The 23,967-nt window shown below is 41.8% G+C and overlaps 1 protein-coding gene across 1 annotated transcript; it reads right to left on the reverse strand.

Annotated features, from left to right (window-relative positions):
* Window positions 1-3,097: 3,097 nt before the first annotated feature.
* Window positions 3,098-19,864, reverse strand: LOC146347344 (serpin B3-like). Its single transcript, XM_084850505.1, has 9 exons — window positions 19,644-19,864; window positions 18,829-18,968; window positions 13,072-13,256; window positions 11,132-11,182; window positions 10,268-10,411; window positions 9,858-9,975; window positions 9,419-9,561; window positions 8,986-9,141; window positions 3,098-3,597 (listed from the first exon to the last, which is right to left on the reverse strand). Exons 3-9 carry the CDS (start codon window positions 13,237-13,239, stop codon window positions 3,190-3,192), a joined length of 1,188 nt encoding a protein of 395 aa, XP_084706631.1. The 5' UTR covers window positions 13,240-13,256; window positions 18,829-18,968; window positions 19,644-19,864; the 3' UTR covers window positions 3,098-3,189.
* Between the last annotated feature and the right edge of the window lie 4,103 nt (window positions 19,865-23,967).

The raw sequence follows: 23,967 nt of genomic DNA on the forward strand, positions 1-23,967 counted from the left end.
CTGCTGTAACAATGACAAACAGGCATGCATATGAAATGTATTATTTTATCAGTGTCATAATATTTCGCCTTGTTCTAATGGGAATGCTTTTGCCATAGTTAGTCATGAGCTCCTCGGCTCTTTTAGGAGCACAGGAAGCTGCCTTATACTGAGCCGGACCCTTGGTCCATCTAGCCCAGCTTTGTCGACACTGACTGGCAGTGGCTCTCCAGGGTTTCAAGCAGGACTTTTTCCAGCCCCACCTGGAGATGGCTGAGATTGAACCTGGGACTCTGCACATGCAAAGCGTATGCTCTGCCAACTGAGCTATGGCCCCTTTTAATACAGCGAAACAGACTGATTTATCCATCCCCAATATGAATAATCCTCTATTTAAAACAAACTCACCCCCCATAAGTAGAAAATGAGCATGGAAAAGAAAAGGCTCAGGTTTATTACTGTATGCTAGTGTTTTACTTGCAAGGTGTTATGGGGGTTGTTTTTTCTTATATAGAGAAGCATTCAAAAATGTGCCACCCTCCCTCCCCCAATCTGAAATGGTACAGTATGTTTTATCTAGGAGTGGCACAGGCACCTGATTCAGTCCAGGAATCTGGCAGACCTGCTCCTGCCCACACCCCTGAGCCCCACTCACTGAGCCCCTGCCCCTGCTCGCCCACTGTCCATGCTCGGCGAATGGCCTGCACTCACCCCAGCAGCCTTGTCGAGCCTCATGGTCGCCATTTTCTGAGAAATAAAATGGCCATCGCGAAAATGCGCAAATTTGTGCACACACAAAATGTTCATTTTGCGAATGCACATATTTGCGTATGCATAAAAATGTGTATTTTATGGGAAATGCACATTTTTGTACACACACTAATATGTGCCTTTGCAAAATGTGCATTTCACACATGAGAATATGTGCCTTTGCAAAATGTGCATTTCACACATGTGAATATGTGCATGCGCAAAATGCACATTTTCGTGCATACAAAAACATGTGCATTTTTGTAATCACTTCTCTTTTTTTTTAGAAATAGCGACCGCAGAGTTCAATGAGGCCTCTGGGGTGAGTGCAGGCTGCTTGCTGAGAGTGGGAGGGGATCGAGCATGGTCCGGGGACGGGGGAGCGGGGGCAGGGGCTGGGCAGGAGTCTGGAGAACCTGGATGGGGGTGAGTTCGCACATCCCTAGTTTTACCATCCCAGGGCGCTACCACCTTATCCAGGTGCATGTGTAGAGCAGGCTGGAATTAATACATTTAGGGTGCAATCCTATGCATGTTTATTCAGAAAAAAGTCCTACAACTCCCAGCATCCCCCAGCCAGCATGGGAGTTGTGGGAGTTTTTGCTGCCTGTACATGCATAGGCAGAAAAATACCTTTAAAATATCATGTGAATGAGTCATCTTACCAGAAAGTAGGGATGTGAGGAACCCCTACCTTTTGCTCTGGGGGGGTTCTGCGGGGGGGGGGAGGCAATCCAGTCCTCCCCCTGGAATCCTCCTTGGCTGGCTCCGCTCTGCAGCAATTCTGCGGCGCCACCAGCCAGCTCCATAGCGCCAACGATACAGCCGCCATTGCCATGCCGTATCACTGGCTGAGGGCTCACTCTGGATGCAAATAGTGTCCGCTACGCCATTTACAGCCATAAAGCTCTTAGATTAAGCTAAATGCAGCCGTAAATGGCTGCATTTCACTTAAACTAAGGGCTTTATGGCCGCAAATGGCGTGCACTACGCCATTTGCGTCTGTGGTTTTTCCTGTGATAGGCTAGCTTGCACAGAGGATGAAGGCAGGGGGCATTGCCTGCCTCACCCGCCCCCTGATGTTTGAGACTAAACTTGATGATTCTTCAGAAGTACCTATATCTTTTAGCAACTCTCTGGTTCTATTGTTACAAAGAATTATATGAGTCTATGTGCTACCTATTTGTGCCAAAGACATAAATCCTTTATTTTTTTAAAGTATGACTGTTCTGACCTGCTTTGCTAAACCGGATTTAGATTTATAAGCTATAAATGCACTTGAAATACACTGCTGTTTTTATTTTTTATTTTTTTTGCAACTGAATCCTGAGTGAATGCAAGAAAGAAGTTTTAAACTTTTACTGAGAATCCTGTTTGCCTCCACTGAAACCTGACTGGATGCCCTTCAGCCTGTGTTATCCTGATGTAAAAGGGCTGCAGGCAAAGAAGACATACTTAGCCGTGAGGTCTCCAAGGACCATAAGTAGTGTTAAGCCTTCATTTAGGCAAAGAGTACAGACGGCCAAATTCAGTTTCAGAGAAGCTCTCAGGTGCCATATCCCAGTGATTAGTGGGGCCAAAAATACAAAAAATACCAGCATATTGAAGCTCTTACTGCTCCTAATGTCTTAGGAGAGGCATTTCAACCTTTTAGACAGAAACAAACTGCACAAAAGCTGGGAAACCATCAAATGATTGGTGGTCGGAGAAAAGGGATATGGCCAAGTGGGTAACCCAGTGGGCCAGATTGGGACCCCAGGAGGCTGGATTTGGTCCCTGACCCTGAAGTTCCCCACCTGATTTATGCACTGGTTACCTTCAGGCTAAATAATAATAATAATAATAATAATAATAATAATAATAATAATAATAATAATAACAATAATAATACAACCTCAGAAGGTGCTAAAGAAAGCAGTATGATATTCTTCAAGATGGTAAAAGGAGGTATTTCTTAATCAAGAGAGCAGGAATAAGTATTACCTATGATGAAGTTTTGTTTTACTCAGAAGAAACAGGCTGTGCATAACAAGTGAAAACTGGAGCACTTTCTTAAATCATGCCATTTTCTTCATTCTCCTCTTTGGGGGGGAGGGGTTAGAAGTGGTGCTTCCCTCCCCTTTCCTCACCCATTTCTTCTGGATAAAGCCCATGTGTGCAAGGACTTCTCTGAGAAGAACCTCAGTGTCCCCAGAGAAAAATAAGTTACTGTGCACAACATTTCCCTTTTCACTGCAGAGAAGAAGAAGGCAGGCCCACAGAGGAGTAACGTATTACAGTAGGTGTGCCTAGGTAAGCAAAAGAGAGATCAATCTTAGGACTTAGTGCTTTTTTTAAGAGTGCAAAAAGTGGAAACATCAGCCAAGTAGAAGATAGCATTAAGAATTTATTCATTTCTTTCAACACTGTAACATCTTGGCTTTACAACAAATGTTAAGGTGCTTGTTATTATTGAAGCACCTATTCTGGTGAGGAATATTTGCCACTGAAGAGCATGATCCCAGTTTTCTTATATGTTATGAAGAAAACGAATGTGTGATTAGCTCTAAATTCATCAACAAGTGGTATGCTTGTTGTACCTATTCCAACACCAGTGGCAGCTGCTGCCTCTGTACCTTCTTCATTGACTTCGACATAAGAATGATGAACGACCTGGGACACAACCAGTCCAGAGCTTCCTGACATGCCGGATAAATCAGCTTTTCCTTCACTAAACACATCTGTCATTCCTAGAGCTTTCAAAGTTGGATTGAGAAGATACCTTTCTTCCAGCTTGAACTTTGGTACAAAAACCTTCACCTTCTGTTTTCTCATGTTTGCTGAACTGGTCCATTCTTGTAATTTTGCATGGGTGAGTTCCCTTTCAAGCTGGCAGGTAAAAACAGAGAGATCAATGCCGAGTGAATGTGAGTGAAAAGTATCTTGTGCGAAAGAGGAAGATGAACGTCATTCGTTAAAGGAAGGCAAATCATATTTCTCCAAAGCTGCAAAGTCATTTGCGACAAACCTTTGTTCGCAAAACACTGTATTATTAGGTTTATCTGCAGAAACATGACTTCCTTCAAAAATATACAACACCGTTTTTTCCATTCATGGCTTACAGTCTTTAAAAACATAATGGCTGCATTTCCACATCATGCTAAACCATAGTTTAGTGAGGTGTGAATGAGAAGGAATAAGCTGCAGTGAGCCTTGGGTTCATGCGCTCCTCCAGCCCTTCTCCTCCCATGTGGCTGGGAGGAGAAGTTTGGAAGCTTTTGCTTCCATTTTTGCTTGACCACAAATTGCCATGTAATCCAAGCCCAAAAACTGTGGCTAACATTAACTATAGTTAGTTTCAAACAATCTAAGAAGAAATAAAACAATTGGTAAGAACAGAGCAATATTTGTTACAAAAGGAAATTATTGATACTCTACCATATATAAAAAACAGATACAACAGAGTATGCAAATTCCTCATTCAACATTAAAACCAGTTTGGAAAGAATGGAAATTTCAGGAGGAAAAATGGATTCCTGGGATTTCTCCTCTTATCCCCATCAGTGGACACCCAGATTTTTATTCCAATGATAGATTACTAATTAAATAAATTTTAGAAGAGGTAAATATAGGGAAATTATAAGATTATTATGTAAACAGACAACTTTAATCCTGGGATTATTGGAAGAAAAATTTACAAAATTGCAGGATAACTTGGATGATGTGGTATCAGGTTAGTTCCTTTGTTAGGCAAGAAAATATAAAATGGCAAGGATGTAGGGAACTAACCAATTTTGAAAAATTATTAAAGAATATTTCAGGAGAGGAAGTAGGTCTGGTTTCACTATTATATAAAATGTTAACTAAGATCTATATAGGATCTAAAATCAATTTTAAAAAAGTAGATATTAAAGATGTAGATATTAAAGATGAACAGTGGAATAATATGTGGGATAAAGTTCCTTATAAATCATTCTCAACCAAGTTTAGGGACACAGCTTTAAAAACAGTACAGAGATGGTACATGACTCCAGTCAAGATAGCCTATATAAACAAATCATTCTCCAGTAATTGTTGGAGGGGATGTGTTTAGAAAGGTTGTTGTTGTTGTTGTTCAGTCGTTAAGTCATGTCCGACTCTTTGTGACCCCATGGACCATGGCACGCCAGGCCTTCCTGTCCTCCGCTCTCTCCCGAAGTGTGCTCAAGTTCATATTCATTGCATCGGTGATGCTATCTAGCCATCTCATCCTCGGCCGTCCCCTTCTCCTTTTGCCTTCAATCTTTCCCAGCATCAGGGCCTTTTTCAGAGAGTTTTCTCTTTGCATTAGGTGGCCAAAATATTCAAGCTTCAGCTTCAGTATCTGTCCTTCCAATGAACAGTCAGGGTTGATTTCCTTTAGGATGGACTGATCTGACCTCCTTGCAGTCCAGGAGACTCGTAAGAGTTTTCTCCAGCACCACAGTTCGAAGGCATCAATTCTTCGGCGCTCAGCCTTCCTTATAGTCCAGCTCTCACAGCCATACGTTGCTACTGGGAAAACCATAGCTTTGACTATACGAACCTTTGTCAGCAAGGTGATGTCTCTGCTTCTTACTATGCTGTCTCGGTTTGCCATAGCTTTCCTCCCAAGGAGCAAGCGTCTTTTAATTTCATGGCTACAGTCACCATCTGTGGTGATCTTGGAGCCCATGAAAATAAAATCTGTCACTGCTTCCATTTCTTCCCCTTCCATATGCCAGGAAGTGATGGGGCCAGATGCCATGATCTTCGTTTTTTTAATGTTGAGTTTCAAATCAGCTTTTGCACTCTCCACTTTCACCCTCAACAAGAGGCTCTTTAGATCCTCTTCACTTTCTGCGATTAGGGTGGTATCATCTGCGTATCTGAGGATGTTGATAATTCTCCCGGCAATCTTAATTCTGACCTGTGATTCATCCAACCCGGCGTTTCTCATGATGTACTCTGCATATAAGTTAAATAAGCAGGGTGACAATATGCAGCCTTGTACTCCTTTCCCAATTTTGAACCAATCGGTTGTTCCATATCTGGTTCTTACTGTTGCTTCTTGACCCTCGTACAGGTTTCTCAGGAGACAGGTAAGGTGGTCTGGTACTCCCATCTCTTTAAGAATTTGCCACAGTTTGTTGTGATCCACACTATCAAAGGCTTTAGCGTAGTCAATGAAGCAGAAATAGACATTTTTCTGGAATTCTCTTGATTTCTCCATGATCCAGCGAATGTTGATGATTTGACCTCTAGTTCCTCTGCCTCTTCAAAACCCAGCTTGTACTTCCAGTAGTTCTTGGTTCACATGCTGCTGAAGCCTAGCTTGTAGGATTTTGAGTATCACCTTGCTGGCATGTGAAATGAGCCAATTGTACGGTAATTTGAACACTCTTTGGCATTGCCCTTCTTTGGGATTGGAATATAAACTGACCTTTTCCAGTCTTGTGGCCACTGTTGAGTGTTCCAAATTAGTTGGCATATTGAGTGCAGCACTTTAACAGCATCATCTTTTAGGATTTTAAATAGCTCAGCTGGAAGACTGTCATCTCCGCTAGCTTTGTTGTTAGTAATGCTTCCTAAGGCCCACTTGACTTCACTCTCTAGGATGTCCAGCTCAGGTTCAGTGACCACACTATCATGGCTATCAGGGACATTCAGATCTTTCCTATATAGTTCTTCTGTGTATCCTTTCCACCTATTCTTAATCTCATCTGCTTCTGTTAGGTCCCTGCCTTCTTTGTCCTTTATCATGCCCATCTTTGCACAAAACGTTCCCTTGAGATCTCCAATTTTCTTGAAAATATCTCTAATCTTTCCCATTCTGTTGTTTTCCTCGATTTGTTTGCATTGTTCATTTAAGAAGGCCTTCTTGTCTCTCCTTGCTATTCTCTGGAACTCTGCATTCAGTTGGATATATCTTCCCCTTTCTCCCTTACTTTTCGCTTCCCTTCTTTCCTCAGCTACTTGTAAAGCCTTAACAGACAGCCACTTGGCTTTCTTGCATTTCTTTTTCTTTGGGATGGATTGAGTTGCTGCCTCCTGAACTATGTTACGGACCTCCGTCCATAGTTCCTCAGGCACTCTGTCTATCAGGTCTAATCCCTGAAATCTATTCATCACCTCCACTGTATATTCATAAAGGATATGATTGAGGTCATACCTGAATGGTTTAGTGGTTTTCCCTACGTTCTTCAATTTAAGCTGAAATTTTGCAAGAAGCAGCTCATGATCTGAGCCACAGTCAGCTCCAGGGCTTGTTTTTACTGACTGTATACAGCTTCTCCATCTTTGGCTGCAAAGTACATAATCAATCTGATTTCGATATTGACCATCTGGTGATGTCCATGTATAGATTCGCCTCTTGTGCTGTTGGAAAAGAGTGTTTGCTATGATCAGCATGTTCTCTTGGCAAAACTCTATTAGCTTTTGTCCTGCTTCATTTTGTACACCAAGGCCATGCTTGCGTGTTATCCCAGTGATTTCTTGACTTCCTACTTTAGCATTCCAATCCCCTATGATGAAGAGGACATCTTTTTTTGGTGTTAGTTCTAGAAGGTGTTGTAGGTCTTCATAGAACCGATCAACCTCAGCTTCTTCAGCCTCAGTGGTTGGGACTTCCATTTCTTTTTCTTTGGGATGGATTTTTCTTTGGGATGGATTTAGTTGCTGCCTCCTGAACTATGTTATGGCAATTCAGACTTGAATTACTGTGATGTTGAATGGTTGCCTTGGATTCGTACTGAGATCATTCTATCGTTTTTGAGATTGTACCCCAGTACTGCTTTTCCCACCCTTTGGTTGACTATGAATGCTACTCCATTTCTTCTATGGGATTCTTGCCCACAGTAGTAGATATGATGGTCACCTGAATTAAATTCGCCCATGCTTGTCCATTTTAGTTCGCTGATTCCCAAGATGTCGATGTTCAATCTTGCCATCTCATGTTTGACCACCTCCAGCTTACCTTGATGCATTGATCTGACATTCCAGGTTCCTAAACAATTTTGTTCTTTACAGCATCTGACTTTCTTTTCACCACCAGACACATCCACAGCTGAGTGTCCTTTCGGCTTTGGCCCAGCCGCTTCACTCTTTCTGGTGCTACTTGGAAATTCCCTCTGCTCTTCCCCAGTAGTACATTGGACACCTTCCGACCTGAGTGGGTCATCTTCTGGCGTCATATCTTTTAGCCTTGTGATACGTCCCATGGGGTTTTCTTGGCCAGAATACTGGAGTGGGTTGCCATTTCCTTCTCCAGTGGACCACATTTTGTCAGAACTCTCCACTGTGACCTGTCCGTCTTGGGTTGCCCTGCACAGCACAGCTTATGGCTTCACTGAGTTACGCAAGCCCCTTTGCCACAACAAGGCAGTGATCCATGAAGGGGGGTTAGAAAGCTACCTTTGTGCATATGTGGTGGGATTGTGAGAGAGTTGCAAAATTTGGGGAGAGGATATTTCATGAAATATCAGTTATTTTTGGAAAAGAGATTTCCAAAACATCTGAGTTGGCTTTACTCAACCTATACAATGGGGAAATCAAAATTTATTGAATAAAGGCTTGGGGGTTTTGTTAGCTGCAGCAAGATTGCTAATAGCCCGGAAATGGAAAGACACAAAGGGCTTAACTATTGCAAATTGGTGTGATATAACATGGGAAATTGCCCTTTCAAAAAAAAACTCAACAGAAAAACTGAGAATTATAAAGGGTGTAAAAAAAAAGGAATCATTTCATGTGGACTGGCGACCTTTAGTTATACATACAAATATATCTGCAGCGAGGACTAAAGTACCCAGCACATTTGAAATGCTTTGGCAGAGTTGAAGAAATAAGTTTATGGAATTTATGCATTAGCTATGTATTAGTTTTCATCAAGGACAATATATGCTTATACTTAAGGACTCACCGTGCTGATTGGGTTTGACAAAAAAATTCCCAGTGGGTTGTTTTGGGGGGTGGGGGAGGCTTATTGTTGTTCTTTTTTTGGTATTGTTTTTGTTCTTAGTAAGCAAAATAAAATAAAATTTTAAAAAGGAAGGAAGGAGCCATATACGAATAGAAACAACTGTTGAAATATCTCTAGGGTTTTACAAGATGCTTTTTTAAACTGGGCGATCAGGGGAAGAAGGATCAGTTAAATGATTTACCCTATTCTTCTTCTCTGTGAACAGAGAATTAGAAATGTATGTATCACTACTATATACTGCAAAGTTTTAACAGTTCATTTACATTCCTGTCTTAAACATTTTAGAAATCACACTAAATTACCTGGTCTGGAGTTCCTTTGTTATCTGGCAGAAGGATGAACATGCTCAGCTCATCCTTGTCATAGGGAAGCTCAAGCACTTGCATTGGTGGATTTGTTATTTTAGCCAGATGAAATACACCCTCCTGAGACATCATTTGCACTTTTTTGGTCTGATTCTATAATAAATAAAGTAGCAGTTCAATGTAAAGCAGCAGTGTTACCAAAAACAGTGGCAGTATACTCTACGAAATGTTGAGCGTGGTTGGTCGGTTGTAATTATTTCCAATGTTTTACATTTTTAGTCCTGACCACCTTCTGCCAAGCCAGTATAAAAGCACAAACCTGATGTGTATCCGACCATGTACAAGAGGGAAGATATGTTTTCATAGACTGATGGCTTTAGCAGTAAATAAATTCCCATGCCCACAAGGTTATAGAGTAGAGATACAGTACCTTGTCAGTCCAAAAAGATGCTTCATGCGTGTCTTTTTCATTAAATTTCAGCTTCCACATTCCTTTGAAGTATATAGCATTCACTAGGACCAGAATGGCTGATGGATCAATAGCCTTACTAGGAAACAGGTCCTTGATTTTACCTTTCAAACATGAATTCAAGGGAAAATGTTACCTTGAGATGGCTATGCATTTTCAATGAGTTACTCATTTCTATAATGCAATATCAACAGTATTAGAGAGGAATACAGACAACATCAAACTAGTCTAGAATGAGCAGCAAGCACGAAAAGAACAGAAGTTCGTGTCATTTATTTTTGTAGATCTATAACTTTAAAGAAACTGTGGCATAGGGCTGTCTGAAACATCTCTTTAAATCAGTGGGTATTCCTAAGTGATCAGTTGCAAACTAAGTGAGAATTAGCCTGTGTTCCCTTACCATTTGTTTGGCTTTCAACCCAGGAATTGATCTTCTGTCTAACTTCCTCAGTTGCATGCACAAAGTCCACTCTTTCCAGCTCAGCATGGTACAGCTCCTTTATGCAATCTAAGTATCGCTGCACAGAATTAAAAAGAGGGAGGAAGAAGGATAATATGATGGCTCTTGACCAGCTGCAATCTAGAACACAAAGCCTCCAATCCAGCTAAAGTGAATTTCACTAAGTCCTGTTTAAACCAACAGAACAAGCCAGTTGTGACTAAATTGTCCATTTGGTTTAATGGCCTGACAGTCATTGTTCAGGAACACTGGATTGGGACCACTGATTCTTAGGAAACATAGCATTTTAAATGCATGTGGTCCATGCTGCTCGTGTGATTGGAAGAGGTGTGGAAAGCATTATTTCTTACCTGCAGGAATCCATATTGGTTTGATCCATACAGCCTATTGGCAATACTCAGAGCATAATTTTTGGTATGCTGGTTGATGGCTGATAAGAGTTCCTTGAACTGGGCATGCGGTCCCCCTGGCTTATCGCAGGAAGCCCCTGTAACCTTCAAACAGCAAAGACAGTTTAACAGGTCATCTCTATTCTTGTAAATACCACTCCCTACATACCCCAGGCTAGTGTTTCCATTCATCTACTAGCTGTGCATGATTAAAAAACAAAATAAAACACAACACCAAAGAAACCCTACAACTTATTTATGAGAATTCCCAGAAAAATGCTTTCAGGTCATATCAAAGGTTTTTACTGGGATAGCACCAGTTTTCCTCGGCCCAGAGACACCACCTCCTATGCTGCTAGAAGAGGAGATCCGATCCAGCATTATTCTTGGGGTCATCCATTTCCTTCCATTGCCTTGTGTGCCTTAGTGCATTGGGCAATAAACTATTTATTTTAAGAACTGTTTCAACAACTGGTTGTTAGATGATGATGTCTGAAGCAAAAGATTTAGGGGCATTCTTGAGTTTCGGTGTATATTTTATGCCCATCCAAATATAGTTTGGAATATATAGTTTAGAATGCCAAGTGGTTTAACACTAAGAAACAAACACCTTACTACTATCTAGCGTTTATGTGACACATTTCAAATGCCTGAAGTACTTTGCATACAGTATTTCAGTAATCATATAGCCACCTTGTGTGGTAGGTTAGTATTTGGGTTTGGGATTATCTAATATTTTGGAAGGATAATTTGACAAGGCCTATACATGTTCCATGCCCAGTTGAATTAATGATGTAGATAGGATATGTTTGATCGTCCTCTTACAGGCAGAGCTGTAGAGCCTCCAGATGCAGTGATCTCATTGAAGTGAAGGACCTGCAAGGTAAAACACAGAATGAGAGACTAATGTTGTGATCTGTGTAACTGTGACATTCTCTTTCTTCCTAATTCAATACTGCTAAAGCAATTGATTTTACTGGGACTTGGTGGATCAAACAAATGCACTTTTCCCAAGGAAGGCTCATGAGCAGGCAAGGCACAAGAGTTCTTTTTTGGGTGACTAAGAAATTGGAGTTGTGTCCAGACATTCATATTCTGGGGTATTTCAAATGTCTTGCCTCCTGAGATTGTAACCTGGAACTCCCAACAAACTACTTCAAAGTTCCATGTCTGCTCTCCCTTCTGCAAGGTCCTGAGGTCTCCCTGCTGCCCCTCTTCTATAGTGTTTAGCAGCCTTGCCAAGATCCTGCAGCATATTCATGCATGGATTTATTGCTCTATCTAGGGATGGAGGAATCAGCAATATTTGAGATTGTTGGGATTTCCCAAACTCCGCCTTAAAGTTCAGATCAACTTGCTTCCATTTTTTTTTTTTTGCAATCTGCTTTTCTTTTCATTTGAATGGGAAGAGTGCACATTTTTTAAAGTTTGCATCCAAATGTACACTTTTCCCACGTGAAAATGCATGTTTTATTTTTTTAATGTGCACATTTTAAAGGGTGCTTTTAAAACTAAGCATGCCAGCTTTCCCTGAAGACATGCGATTGCATTCATGTTTGAGTTCGGAGGTGCAAACGAGGCAAATTCAAGTCAAAAATGAAACAAGCAACCTTCTCCTACATCCCTAGCTCTGTCCTCTGTGGTTCTCAAACTTCATATCTCTAGGGAGCCCTTTCTGCATTGATGTGTCTGCCAAGGAACCCTGACTATGACAGAAAATCTGGAGCAGATATTTAGGAGTCAGATTACATGGAGACATGGCCAGGCCTACTGGTTCTCAGAGCTACCCTTATGTCAGGGGGTAGGCAACCTGGTACCCTCCTGATGTTTTGGCCTACAACTCCCATATGACCCAGCTACCATGGCCCATAGTCAGGGATTATGGAAGCTGCAGTCCTAAATACTCCCCTCCATGGCTGTGGCGGTCAAGATGTGGTGGCCAAGCTCTCCTTCGGGAAACGTTTTGCTACTAACTACTAACATTTTGCTGCCGGAGACGAAGGACAAGATGGCTCCCCGTTCCATGCACAGAACCTGGCCGGACTGACAATTAAACCTTATTTCAGCACTGGCGATGGGACAGAATTTTCCATTGCGCCTGAAGGCAGCAGGACAGCTTAGAGGACGCAGGTTAGGCCTCGTGCACTCACAGCTCTGTCCTGCAAGACCTCCCCGCTGCTCTCCATGCCCTGGCACAGGCTCTCTGAAGTGGCTGCCTCGCTCCGCCTAAGGGTGGCTGTGGTCCTGCTGCACTGAGGAACCTTTGAGGAGCTTCCAAGGAGCTCTGGAGGTCCTCAGAACACAGGGCTGAAGAACAAAAGAACGCCACTGCTCTGTGCTGTTCTGTTGAGCACGGGGCTTAGGGCCATTCTCCTCCCCACTCCCAGCCAAGACACACACTTTTGTCCGCCTGTACAGCAAATATCCCAGTCTTGCTTGCCCTCAGGGCCAAAAGGGGTTGCACCCCTCTTCTATGGGAACTGAAACCTAGGTAAGTGGTGGGACCCTTACAGCTGTCCCTGCTCAGAAGTGGGGTGCATGCACATAAGGGTGTTTTATTGGACAGGCCAGCTGGGGAGAGGAGGTGCTCCCAAGGGAGACTCCGCAAGATTCAGGGCAATTGCTCAGAGGCTCACTTGAAAAGCTCTCGGTGGGATGCATGTCCTGGTCATTTCCACACAGCTGGGAGAATGGGTGGCCCTTGTGACAATACAATTAGGATAAAGTGACACTTTTCATGAGCACAATTGTGGCCAGTTTCTTACCCTTTCCATCTGCTCAGCAGTGTCACCTGCGGCACCAAGACAAACCATGGCCATAGCTGCCGTGACACTTAGTGGGGACAATGAGATGTTTCCCTCAGGATTTTCTTTCATCAGTTTTTTTAAAAGATCCACTCCAAATTCATTGATTGCAGTGATCAGGGTAGTCATGATGGAGCTGATGATATCTGAGACACAAAGGAACAGATTCATTCTTCTGGGAGCAATGAGGGAAGATGAACGGTATGGGGTACCTTTGATAACATGTCAACAACTCGTAGGTCTTTACAACATTTCCTAATAAACTGTGAGTCCCATGAACTAACATACAAGTTACACTCTCAACAGCAGTTTACTAGGAACAGAAGCCATCTTCAGGGCTGAAAAAGGCACGACTTTCATTCTGTGTCTAGCAGTGGCTGTGTCTCTCCCCCCCCCTTCATTTTTATGCTAGAGTAGGTGCGGGGGGGACATGATCTGGATTGGCACCCTAGCATAAGGTGGGTGGGTAGATGGGCATTTAAGATCTGGATTGGGGGCTCTGCACCTAATCTAGAGTAAAAATGAAAAAAGATGTAGCTGCTGGACACAGAATTAAAGTAATGTCCATTTTGGCCCTCAGTTATTTATGTGTAGAACCTATACATGGAAAAGGGGGCAATAGGACTGCATTGTCGTGTGGAACATTGGCCTCATGCCTCAGACATCTGCCTGAAGAAAGTCTACAGCTATGAATAATACATGAGACATTCCAGTTGTAAGGAACCTTCCAGGTGAGCAGCTGCTCAGGAATTGGCTTCCCCAATGCAGACGTCTGTGACTGCACCAGTACATGAAGGTCCAGGGGACAAGACAAGTTTTGCAGTTAGGTGGCACAAAAGAAATCAAAGGCACAAGTATAGGATGGGAGAATTCAGGCTGGCAGCAGGACACATGAATAGGGCCTAGGTGTCTCAGTGGATCACAAGCTGAATATGAAGCAGCAGTTTGATGAAGCTGCTAAAAAAGCTAATGCCTTCTTAGGCTTCATTAACAGAAGCATAGTGTCCACGTCATGGGAAGTAACAGTTTGCTCTATGCTGTGTTAGTCCGGCTGCATTTGGAATATTGTGCCCAGGTCTGGACACCACATTTTAAGATGGACATTGACCAATTTGACTGCAGAGACAGCCCTGATGTTGACAATATCTCTGTGAAAAAAGAAGATCTGGGACATAGCAATAAATTAAAAGTTGACACAGAAGAGTGCACAGAGGAACAAAGAAAAGAGACACCTTCAAGAAGGATTGACGAATATATATAGATTTTGTGAAAAAAGATTTGAATAGAATAACCTTGGTAGAAGCTTATTGAAATTTGTGGGACTCAGGAAAAGAAGACAATAAAGGAATGAAACAGGATTAATTAACATATTGTCCTGGAATAGAAATAAAGAATAAAGGAGGGGAGAAAAAGGATCCTGAAACTGTCCAAGCTGGGGGAGGGATTGGGGAGGCACTTTGAATCAATATGGATGTGTTTCTGTAGTTTCTTGTGAAAAAATATAAAATTATCATTAAAAAAAAAAAGCAAAAACATGACTGCATCCCAGGATGAGTGACCCAGATGGTGAGGGGTCTAGAAACCAAGTCATATGAGGAACAGTTGAAAGACCTGGGGGTATGCTGAGGCTGGAGAAGATAAGATCAAGGGGAGGCATGATAGCAGTCTTCAAATATCAGAAAGGCAGAAGGTGGATCAAAGTTGCAGGACTAGAATCAATGCCTGGAAATGGCAGGGAAGCAGATTTCAGATAAACTTTAGGTGAAACTTCCTAACGCTGAGAGCTGTTGGGCAGTGGAACAGTCTGCCTTGGGAGATGGTGGTTTCTTCTTCACTGGAGGCATGTAAATAGAGGCTGAAGAGATCTGCCAGGGATGCTGTAGCTGCATCCTGGACTGCACAGTCTACATTTAGCAGTGTGTTAGACTAGATGGTCTCTGAGGTGCCTTCCACTTCTATAATTCTCAGTGTGCTGCATGATCTTGGAGGCAGGGTTATCTGCCCCATTCTTCACACAGAGCTTCTCTGCACAGGCAAAACCTGGAAAGAGCTTGAGACTATTTAGGGTCAAACAATCAAAATAATCCTATGTATTACTTCCCTACTGTACTCTTTTAGCATTGTTTCCTTTTACTTTGGTTGCATTCACACATAACACAAAACCATCGGTCTCATGCACACCCCTCTCACTACTCTTCTGTCATAGCCATGAAGAGGAGATCAGAAGCCTTCGCTGTCATTATTTATTTGCTGTTGCAAGGCAAAAGCAATGTTGCACTTCTGCATTGTTGTACTGGCACAGATGTTGTACTTCTAACACTCAATGTTGACACAGGAGTTTTAACATAGGGCTGCAAAAGAGCTGAATGTGGCTCATTATTCCGTAATTACACCTGAGTTTTGCAATGACTGTCATCGCTTTTGAATAAAATCCTTACAAGTCAATCCAGTCAATCCAGTCAATCATGCAACACTAACTCCTGTTTATCGTCTCTTGCTTTCAGCTGCTGTGCTCAGAACCAAGAGATATAAGGTCTTGGTTTATGGGGAGGAGGGGTAGCTCAGTGGTAGCACACCTGCTCTGCATGCAGAAGGTACCAAGTTCAATCCCCAGCATCTCCAGATAGGGCTAGGAAAGAATCCTGCCTGAAACCCTGAAAAGCCACTCCCAGTCAGTGTCAACAGTTCTGGGCTAGATAGATCAGCTGGTCTGACTCAGCTAAGGGAGCTTCCTATAATCCTAACCCTAACCACAGTTCCTTTTAAAGTTGAAGAGAGGGGTGAAGGAAAGGCCTTACCCTGCTGCAAAACGTCAACGGGAAAAACAACCTTCCCCTCTTCAAGAATGGATAACTCTGGATTTTCAGTGTCACATTAATTTTCCACTCAGTCTATAGATAGTTAACATCCTTCACAAGAACATACTGGAAATAGTGTGGATGGGTCTTAGGAAATGTTGACAGCTTGAAACTTGTTTTGACCTGTGGTTTCCATCTCTATATCTGTCGCACCGGATCTTGGTTTCACGTGTATGCATATAGTTAGTCATGAGCTCCTCGGCTCTCTTAGGAACATAGAAAGCTGCCTTATACTGAGCCAGACCCTTGGTCAATCTAGCCTTGTTGACGCTGACTGGCAATGGCTCTCCAGGGTTTCAGGCAGGATTTTTTCCAGCCATAACTGGAGATGTCTGAGATTGAACCTGGGACTGTCTGCATGCAAAGCATGTGCTTTGCCAATGCAGCTATAGCCCCCTTGAATACAGAAAACACCGGTAATCTCAGATTTTGTCCATGAAAACAGTGTTCCAGGTTCCAGCGGACAGATGTCATTTTTGTAGGATAGTTACAGGGTTTCCCAGCCATCAAGGCTCAAAACAACTATTATACTATTATAAATGAGATATAGTCAGATTCTGCAACAATGCTGAGGCATCCAAATGAGCTGTGTTAGAAGAATGTCATGCAATAAATTGCATTCATTTTAATGCAATGCTTTTACAGTAAGGCTACCATTCCAAACATGCTTATATGGAATTCTATGGGAGTTCAATGGATATGGTCTACCCATGCAGTCACATGAGGTGGGAATATGATGGTAGAACCACTGTAGCACTTCAGACTGTAAATAGGTATGGGTGAGGATTTTGTTTCAGTTCATTCCTCATAGGAATTTACCAAAATATGCAAATATCTTCATATTCAGAATGGGAAGAACCTGATTTTTCTTTTTTTCTTTTTTTAATGAATGTGGGAGAAATGAAAACTAACAAATTTATCCATCCAGACCCAGACCTTTGAGTGCTTAGTTCTTAAAACTCAGGGTTTGAATCTCTACCTATTCAGCCACCTTAGTGCTGATTTAGGGTTTCCACCTCTTTTTTCTGGCAGGCTCCTCATCTCTTAATAGCTACATGGCAGGCAGCGGTGTTTGGCCAGTGCAGATGAGTGAGATTTTTAAATAACAATTTAACAAGATTTGCCCTTTTCTCAATCTTCAGAATGAAAAAAAAAAAGAATATTTTTGAAACACCAAATTCAGGACAAAGCGAAAGTGACTGATTTATCCATCCTCAATATGAATAATCCTCTGTTTAAAAACAAACTCACCCCCCACAAGTAGAAAATGAGCAGAGAAAGGAAAAGGCTCAGGTTTCTTACAGTATGCTAGTGTCTTACTTGCAAGATGTTGTGGGTGGGTGTTTTTTTTTTCTCTTATACATATTCAAAAACGTGACACCCTCCCACCCCTCTCTGAAATTGTACAGTGTGTTTTAACATCCCAGGACTCTACCATCTCACCCAGGCTGGAATTAAGACATTTAGGGCGCAATCCTATGCATGTTTAGACAGAAAGAGGTCCTACAACTCCCAGCATCCCCCAGCCAGCATGGGAGCTGTAGGAATTTTTTCTGCCTGTATTTTAAGGGTGCATGCATAGGATTGCACCCTTAAAATATCATGTTAATGAGTCATTTTGTCAGAAAGTTACAATGGCCTCCTAGCTCACTTAGGCTGTGATCCTATACAGACATTGAAGGTAAAGGTGTCCCCAACCAGTCGTGTCTGACTCTAGAGGGTGGTGCTCATCTCCATTTCTAAGCCGAAGAGCCAGTGCTGCCCGAAGATGCTTCCATGGTCATGCGGCCGGCATGACTGAGCACTGAGGTGCACGGAACGCTGTTACCTTTCCCACCGAAGCGGTACCTATTTATCTACTTGCAATTTCTTGCTTTCGAACTGCTAGGTTGGCAGAAGCTGGGACTGAAGACGGGAGCTCACTCCGTCACGAGGCACTTGGGTCTCGAACTGCTGTCCTGCCGACCTTCCGGTCTGCAGTTCAGCATCTTAACCACTAAGCCACCGTGGCCCCCATATAGAGGCTCTATACAGGCATTACCTGGGAGTAAACCCTATTGAATTAAGTGGGGCTTACTTCTGAGTAGAAAGGATTGTGCTGTTAATGTCTTTACGCAAAGTCTTCTGTAAGGAAAAACTCCTATCTAGCTTGCGCAGAGGATGAAGAAGGGGGGCATTGCCTGCCTCACCCACCCCCTGATGTTTGAGACTAAACGTGATGATTCTTCAGAAGTACCTATATCTTTTAGCAACTCTCTGGTTCTATTGTTACAAAGAATTATATGAGTCTATGTGCTACCTATTTGTGCCAAAGACATACATCCTTTCTCTATTTTTTAAAAGGAAGACTGTTCTGACCTGTGTTGATAAACCAGATATTATAAGCTATAAATGCACTTGAAATACAATTCTGTTTTTATTTTTACTTTTTGCAACTGAATCCTGAGTCTATGCAAGAAAGAAGTTTTAAACTTTTACTGAGAATCCTGTTCGCCTCCACTGAAACCTGACTGGGTGCCCCTCAGCCTGTGCGTTCCTGATGTAAAAGGGCTGCAGGCAAAGAAAGATATATTTAGCCATGAGGTTTAGCTGCAGTCCTCAAAGTGCTTTGCAAATACAAGACCCATTCATTTCAGCTGGGGCTTGTTGCATGATAAGCATGTATTGTAGAAGATTCTATTTATTACGCCAATCTTAATTATCAACACATTTGCCCTATTATATTTGTAAAATGCCCATTTTTAAAAAAACAAGATGTCCCACAAATTTGCTAAACCAAATGACAAACATTATTGTTTTTTTTTTTTAAAAAAACCCTTCCTTATTTTTCACAAGAGAGCAGCACCTATATGTTACGTACCTTTTCTTCTGTGGAATAAATTCTAACACTGCTTGACAGGTGTGAAATCCTGGCAAGGCACTGATATTTAAAGCTGTAAATCTGCATATCATTTGGTGCGTTGTACACATTTGCAACTCCTGGGGTTTGCATTCATGATCCTGGAAATTCAAATGCTAATGAATTTGTGCAAGAGCAAGTCAAGCCACTTCTATTTATTGCAGGCACCCAAGACGGGTGAGGCAAATAATTGATGCACACATGTTGTAACTTGTGATTAGAGTTGAGGCAGACTATATACTACAGGGCGGTATATAATCACCATAAATAAAAAAGAATGCAGAAAGTGCTTTTCCTTTAAGGAACCACTGGGATCCCCTGATGTGGGTGGGTGGGGAAGAGTTACTTGTCTGAGGCGGGAAGTTTGCCCTCCTTGGACCCCCCTCCCCACTCATCACCTGTGGCGCACAGCACACACCAAGACATCTCCTGACTGTGCTACACACTCCGTTTTCAGCCCTGAAGGCCTGCAATGGGGCAAAATGTGGTGACATTACTTCACTGTAATCTCCGAGCTCAGCTTAGGAACACAAAGGCATGATCTGGTTTGCACGATCACTGCAGCCCACCATGGCTTATTATTGGGTTGCAGCCCCCATGGGAGCCAGGTGCCAATCCAAGCCCTTGCTGCCATGACTTCTCAGTCATTATATACAAACCCAGTGATAATGAGTTGTTTGGGTGGTTGACAAGCCACCCCCTTTGATCTCCCCTTTTGGTGGAAAGCAAGGCCAAAAAGAAAAAAAAATGTAATCTTCTAAAAAAGAAAGACCTACCCAGTGATAGGACTTGATTACAGCACTAAAACCTTCCACAACAAAAAGGGTGGAGATAAACCCCTCCCAAACGGGGAAGAAAATGGGGGAGGGCAGGAGGTCACAAGAGGAAAGAGAACAGTAGGATTTCAGATCCTGACTTCCCAGAGGCAAGGCACAAGTCACACTAAAACCTTTTCCTCCGGTAATTCCAGAAATGCACTTGTGAAGGCTTGAGGCCTACAGAGGCAAGGCAAGGAAATAGGTCCAGCCTAGAGCTCTGAAGTTTTTTTTGGGGGGGGAGTATCTCTGATAGGAGCAGTTTCATTTCCCTGGTTAAGTTTCATTTCTTCAGGTTTGAAACAGTACTTTTGGTTTTGAGGGAGATGGGTATACAGAGAGAGAGTCAGAAGGACCAGAGAAAATAAAAGCAAAGCTGGGGAGACCAGAGCCTGAACAGGAAGAAGCAGCCTGGAGAAGGCTTAAGTACAGCTAGAGTAAAGGTACTTGCGTTTTGCAACTTTTATTTTCTCTTAATGGCTTTTGTATCACTCAGCTCTATTGTGTACATACCTTTAGTTGTGATTTGCTTGCTTCAGTTTACCAGTAAACTGTTGTGATTAAACCCTGCATTTAGAATGTAAATCACCCCACGCTGACAGCCTAAACCCCACATTATTGGAAAGGGGAAGGTAAAAGAAGGAAGATGGGACTCTGAAGGAGGCAAGAGATCCTTAAGGAGTTGCTCATGGGGTCCAGGTTATAAGGGGAACTGTGACAACACTATAAGTGTTTACAGTCCTAATAAACATCCACAGTTAACAGATCACAACATAAGTCCCTGACCCAAAATAAGTTCATGAGCATCACAACAAAACCCAAACAGCTCTGGCTTCCACAGGCAGAATAAATCCAAATAGATTCAGAGAGTTCTAGTGAAATCAGGGAAGCTTCTAAGTTATCAAAGCATTGTTTACAGCAAAGTCTACTGCTGGTTGCTCTTGTTTAAATACGGTGGAATGGCCACCAAAGAGCAATATTGGATATTTGATCCCAGCAGGGAAACCTGCCCCTAAGGCAGTTGCTGTGCCTCACTGGACACCTCTGAAATGGCCTTTTTAACTGACAACACATTAAAGAGAGAGTGCCTGCTGCTTGCTGCTGCTGTGGCCACCACCACCACCGCTCTTCCTGTGGGCTTCTGCCAGGCAGACCGCCATTCCCTGCCGGACCAGGCCCCCAGGTACTGAGCCCGCTGCTGCTGACTACCTCTACCTAGAAGGACTATATAAGCTGGCTGGCTGAGGTGGCTTGGGAGAGCCAGTACTGGTAAAGGGGATGTATTTTGTTGATGTTTGTTTAACTGTTGGTGTGTGGGGGGGGTGTTGTGTTTTTAGGGGCGGGTAGCCTGCCTGATAGGCGGGAGCGAGGGGGCATGTGTCCACCTGAGGGAGGCAGTGGGGGGAGTGTTGGGGGCCAGAACATACCGAGGCTGGGCGGCAGGCGCTGGCGGAGCGCTAGGGGCAGGCCATGCCAGGTAAGGGGAACAAGGGAGAGATGTGTAGTATCTGTCCCCTGCTCCGGGCCTGTCCAGAGCCAAAGGATGGCTGGGGGAGGCGTAACTCCATCTTCTGGCCTTCGTTTGCTGCTCTGCAATGCCAGGTCTGTTACACAGAAAACCTCCCTCATCCATGACATGATCCTGGATGAGGGTGCGGAACTGGCATGTATTACAGAGACCTGGCTGGCTGAGGCCGCTGCTCCAACTCTGGCGGCCATGTGCCCAGCTGGATTTTCTATTTTTTTTTTTTTTAAAGAAAAACAAAACACAACAACAATAGAAAAACAAGAACAATACACATACACTAAAATATCTCTTAAGACTGTAAGATATCTACCTTTGGCCTCCCTCACACAACAAATGCTTATTCTTATTATTCTGTAGTTCTTGTCTTAGTTATATATCATACATTGAGTTCACAGACATTATCTCCTTTCACCTTAACAACAACAGAAAAAAGAGAATCAACCATCTCAAAGTTCAAAATCCACATACATAGATATCATTTTTCTCTATTGTACAAATTCTATAAAAGGTTTTCAATCTAACATAAATTTAGTTGTTGACCCTTCTTTAATTATATTAGTGAGTTTTGCCATCTCTGCCAACTCCATCCTTTTCATGATCCACTTGCTCACAGTTGGTATTGTTTCATTCTTCTACTTTTGTGCATACAATAACCTTGCAGCTGTTGTCATGTAGAGAAAGAGGGTTCCCCCCTTCTCTTTTACATGTTTATCTGTTAGTCCCAATAAAAATGTTTCTGGCTTTAGTTCTATAGTAGTCTTTAATATTCTTTGAGCTAAAGACTGTATTTGTTTCCAAAATGTTTTAGCTTTTTTACAAGTCCACCATAAATGATAAAACGTTCCCTCTTGGTCTTCACATTTCCAACATTTTCCAGAAACACCTTTATACATTTTAGACAATTTAAACGATGACATATACCATCTATACATCATCTTATAAAAATTCTCTTTAAGACTTGTACATAAAGTAAATTTAAAATCTTTTCCTCACATATTTCCCACTCTTCCATTGATATATTATGTCCAACATTTTTTGCCCATTTTATCATACAATCTTTTACTTGTTCATCCTCTGTCTCATAACTTGACAGTAATTTATACAGTTTAGCAATAACATGTTCATCATTTGTACACAGTGCTGTTTCAAACTCAGATTCTGTTTGTTCAAATCCACCATTTTTCTCATCTATTTTAAACCTTTCTTTAAGTTGCAAATATGAAAACCACTGACATACATGACCTTCTTCCAAGAAGCTTTCCCTTGATTTTAACTTATATTCCCCTTGTGACAGTTCCAGTAAATCATTATATCTTATCCATTTATGCGTACTATCAAATTCTCTTCTATGCATTGCTTCTTGTGAAGATATCCAATGTGGTATTTTTTGATAGAACCTTAATTTATATTTATTCCAAATTCTTAATACAGCCCTTCTTATATAGTGATTATTAAAATCTACATTCACTTTTGTTTTATCATACCACAAATAACCATGCCACCCGTATCTCAATTCATGTCCTTCTAGTTCTAAAAGTCTTCTATTTTTCAACGTCACCCATTCCTTCATCCACATCAAGCAGCAGGCAGAAAAATAGGTTTTAAAATCTGGTAATCCCAAGCCACCTCTTTCCTTTGCATTTTGTAAAATTTTTATTTTAACTCTTGGGTTTTTTGCTCGCCATATAAACTTCATTATATCTCTCTGCCACTGCTTAAAAGGTAAATCTGATGTAATAATGGGTATCATTTGAAACAAAAGTAACATTCTAGGTAATACATTCATTTTGGTCATTGCAATTCTTCCCAAAAGTGAAAATTGTAATTTTTCCCATTTTAATAGGTCTTGTTTAATTTCATTCCACACTTTAACATAGTTATTTTGAAAAAGCATGCAATTCATATTTGTCAAAAGGACTCCCAAATATTTTACTTTCTTTTCAATTTGGAAGCCAGTCTTATCCATCAACTTTTTTTTTCTTGAACATTCATATTGTTTGTTAAAATTCTTGTTTTCTGTTTATTGACTTTGAACCTTGCCACTGCTCCAAATTCTTTTAATTTTTTCATTAAAATTTCAATTCCCTTTAAAAGTTCTTCCAACATAAACACCAAGCCATCTGCAAAAGCCCTCAGCTTATATTTCTCCTTTTTAATCTTTATTCCTGTAATTCAATCATCTTGTCCTATATCTCTGTTCAATCATTCTAGAACCAATATAAACAATAGCGGTGACAATGGGCAGCCTTGTCTTGTTCCTCTTTGTATCTCACAAGGTTTAGCCAGATCCCCATTTATAATTATTTGAGCCTTTTGATCTGTATATACTAATTTCACTGATTTTATAAAGTTTTCTCCAAAGTCCAGTTCTTCTAATGTCTTATTTAAAAATTTCCAGTTGAGATTATCAAATGCCTTCTCTGCATCTAAAAAGATCAGAGCTGCTTGTTTTTCTGGATGTTTTTCCACATTCAAGACCGTTCTTACATTATCTCTCATCTGTCTCCTTGGTAAGAAACCACTTTGGTCCTCATATACAAACTCCTGCAATATTTTCTTGAGCCTTTCTGCCAAAGTTGTTACAAATATCTTATAATCATTGTTTAATAATGAGATTGGTCTGTAGTTTTTTGTCAAGGTTAAATCCTGTCCTTCTTTAGGTATTAATGTTATATATGTTGTTGTCCATGTTTCCAGTATCTCCCCCTTTTCTAAAATACTGTTCATCATATTTTTCAACGGTTGTAAAATTTCTTC

This window comes from Heloderma suspectum, chromosome 4, assembly GCF_057233095.1.
Source record: "Heloderma suspectum isolate Gila_16-S chromosome 4, 16-S_ref, whole genome shotgun sequence".
In the NCBI taxonomy this organism is placed as follows: Eukaryota; Metazoa; Chordata; class Lepidosauria; order Squamata; family Helodermatidae; genus Heloderma; species Heloderma suspectum.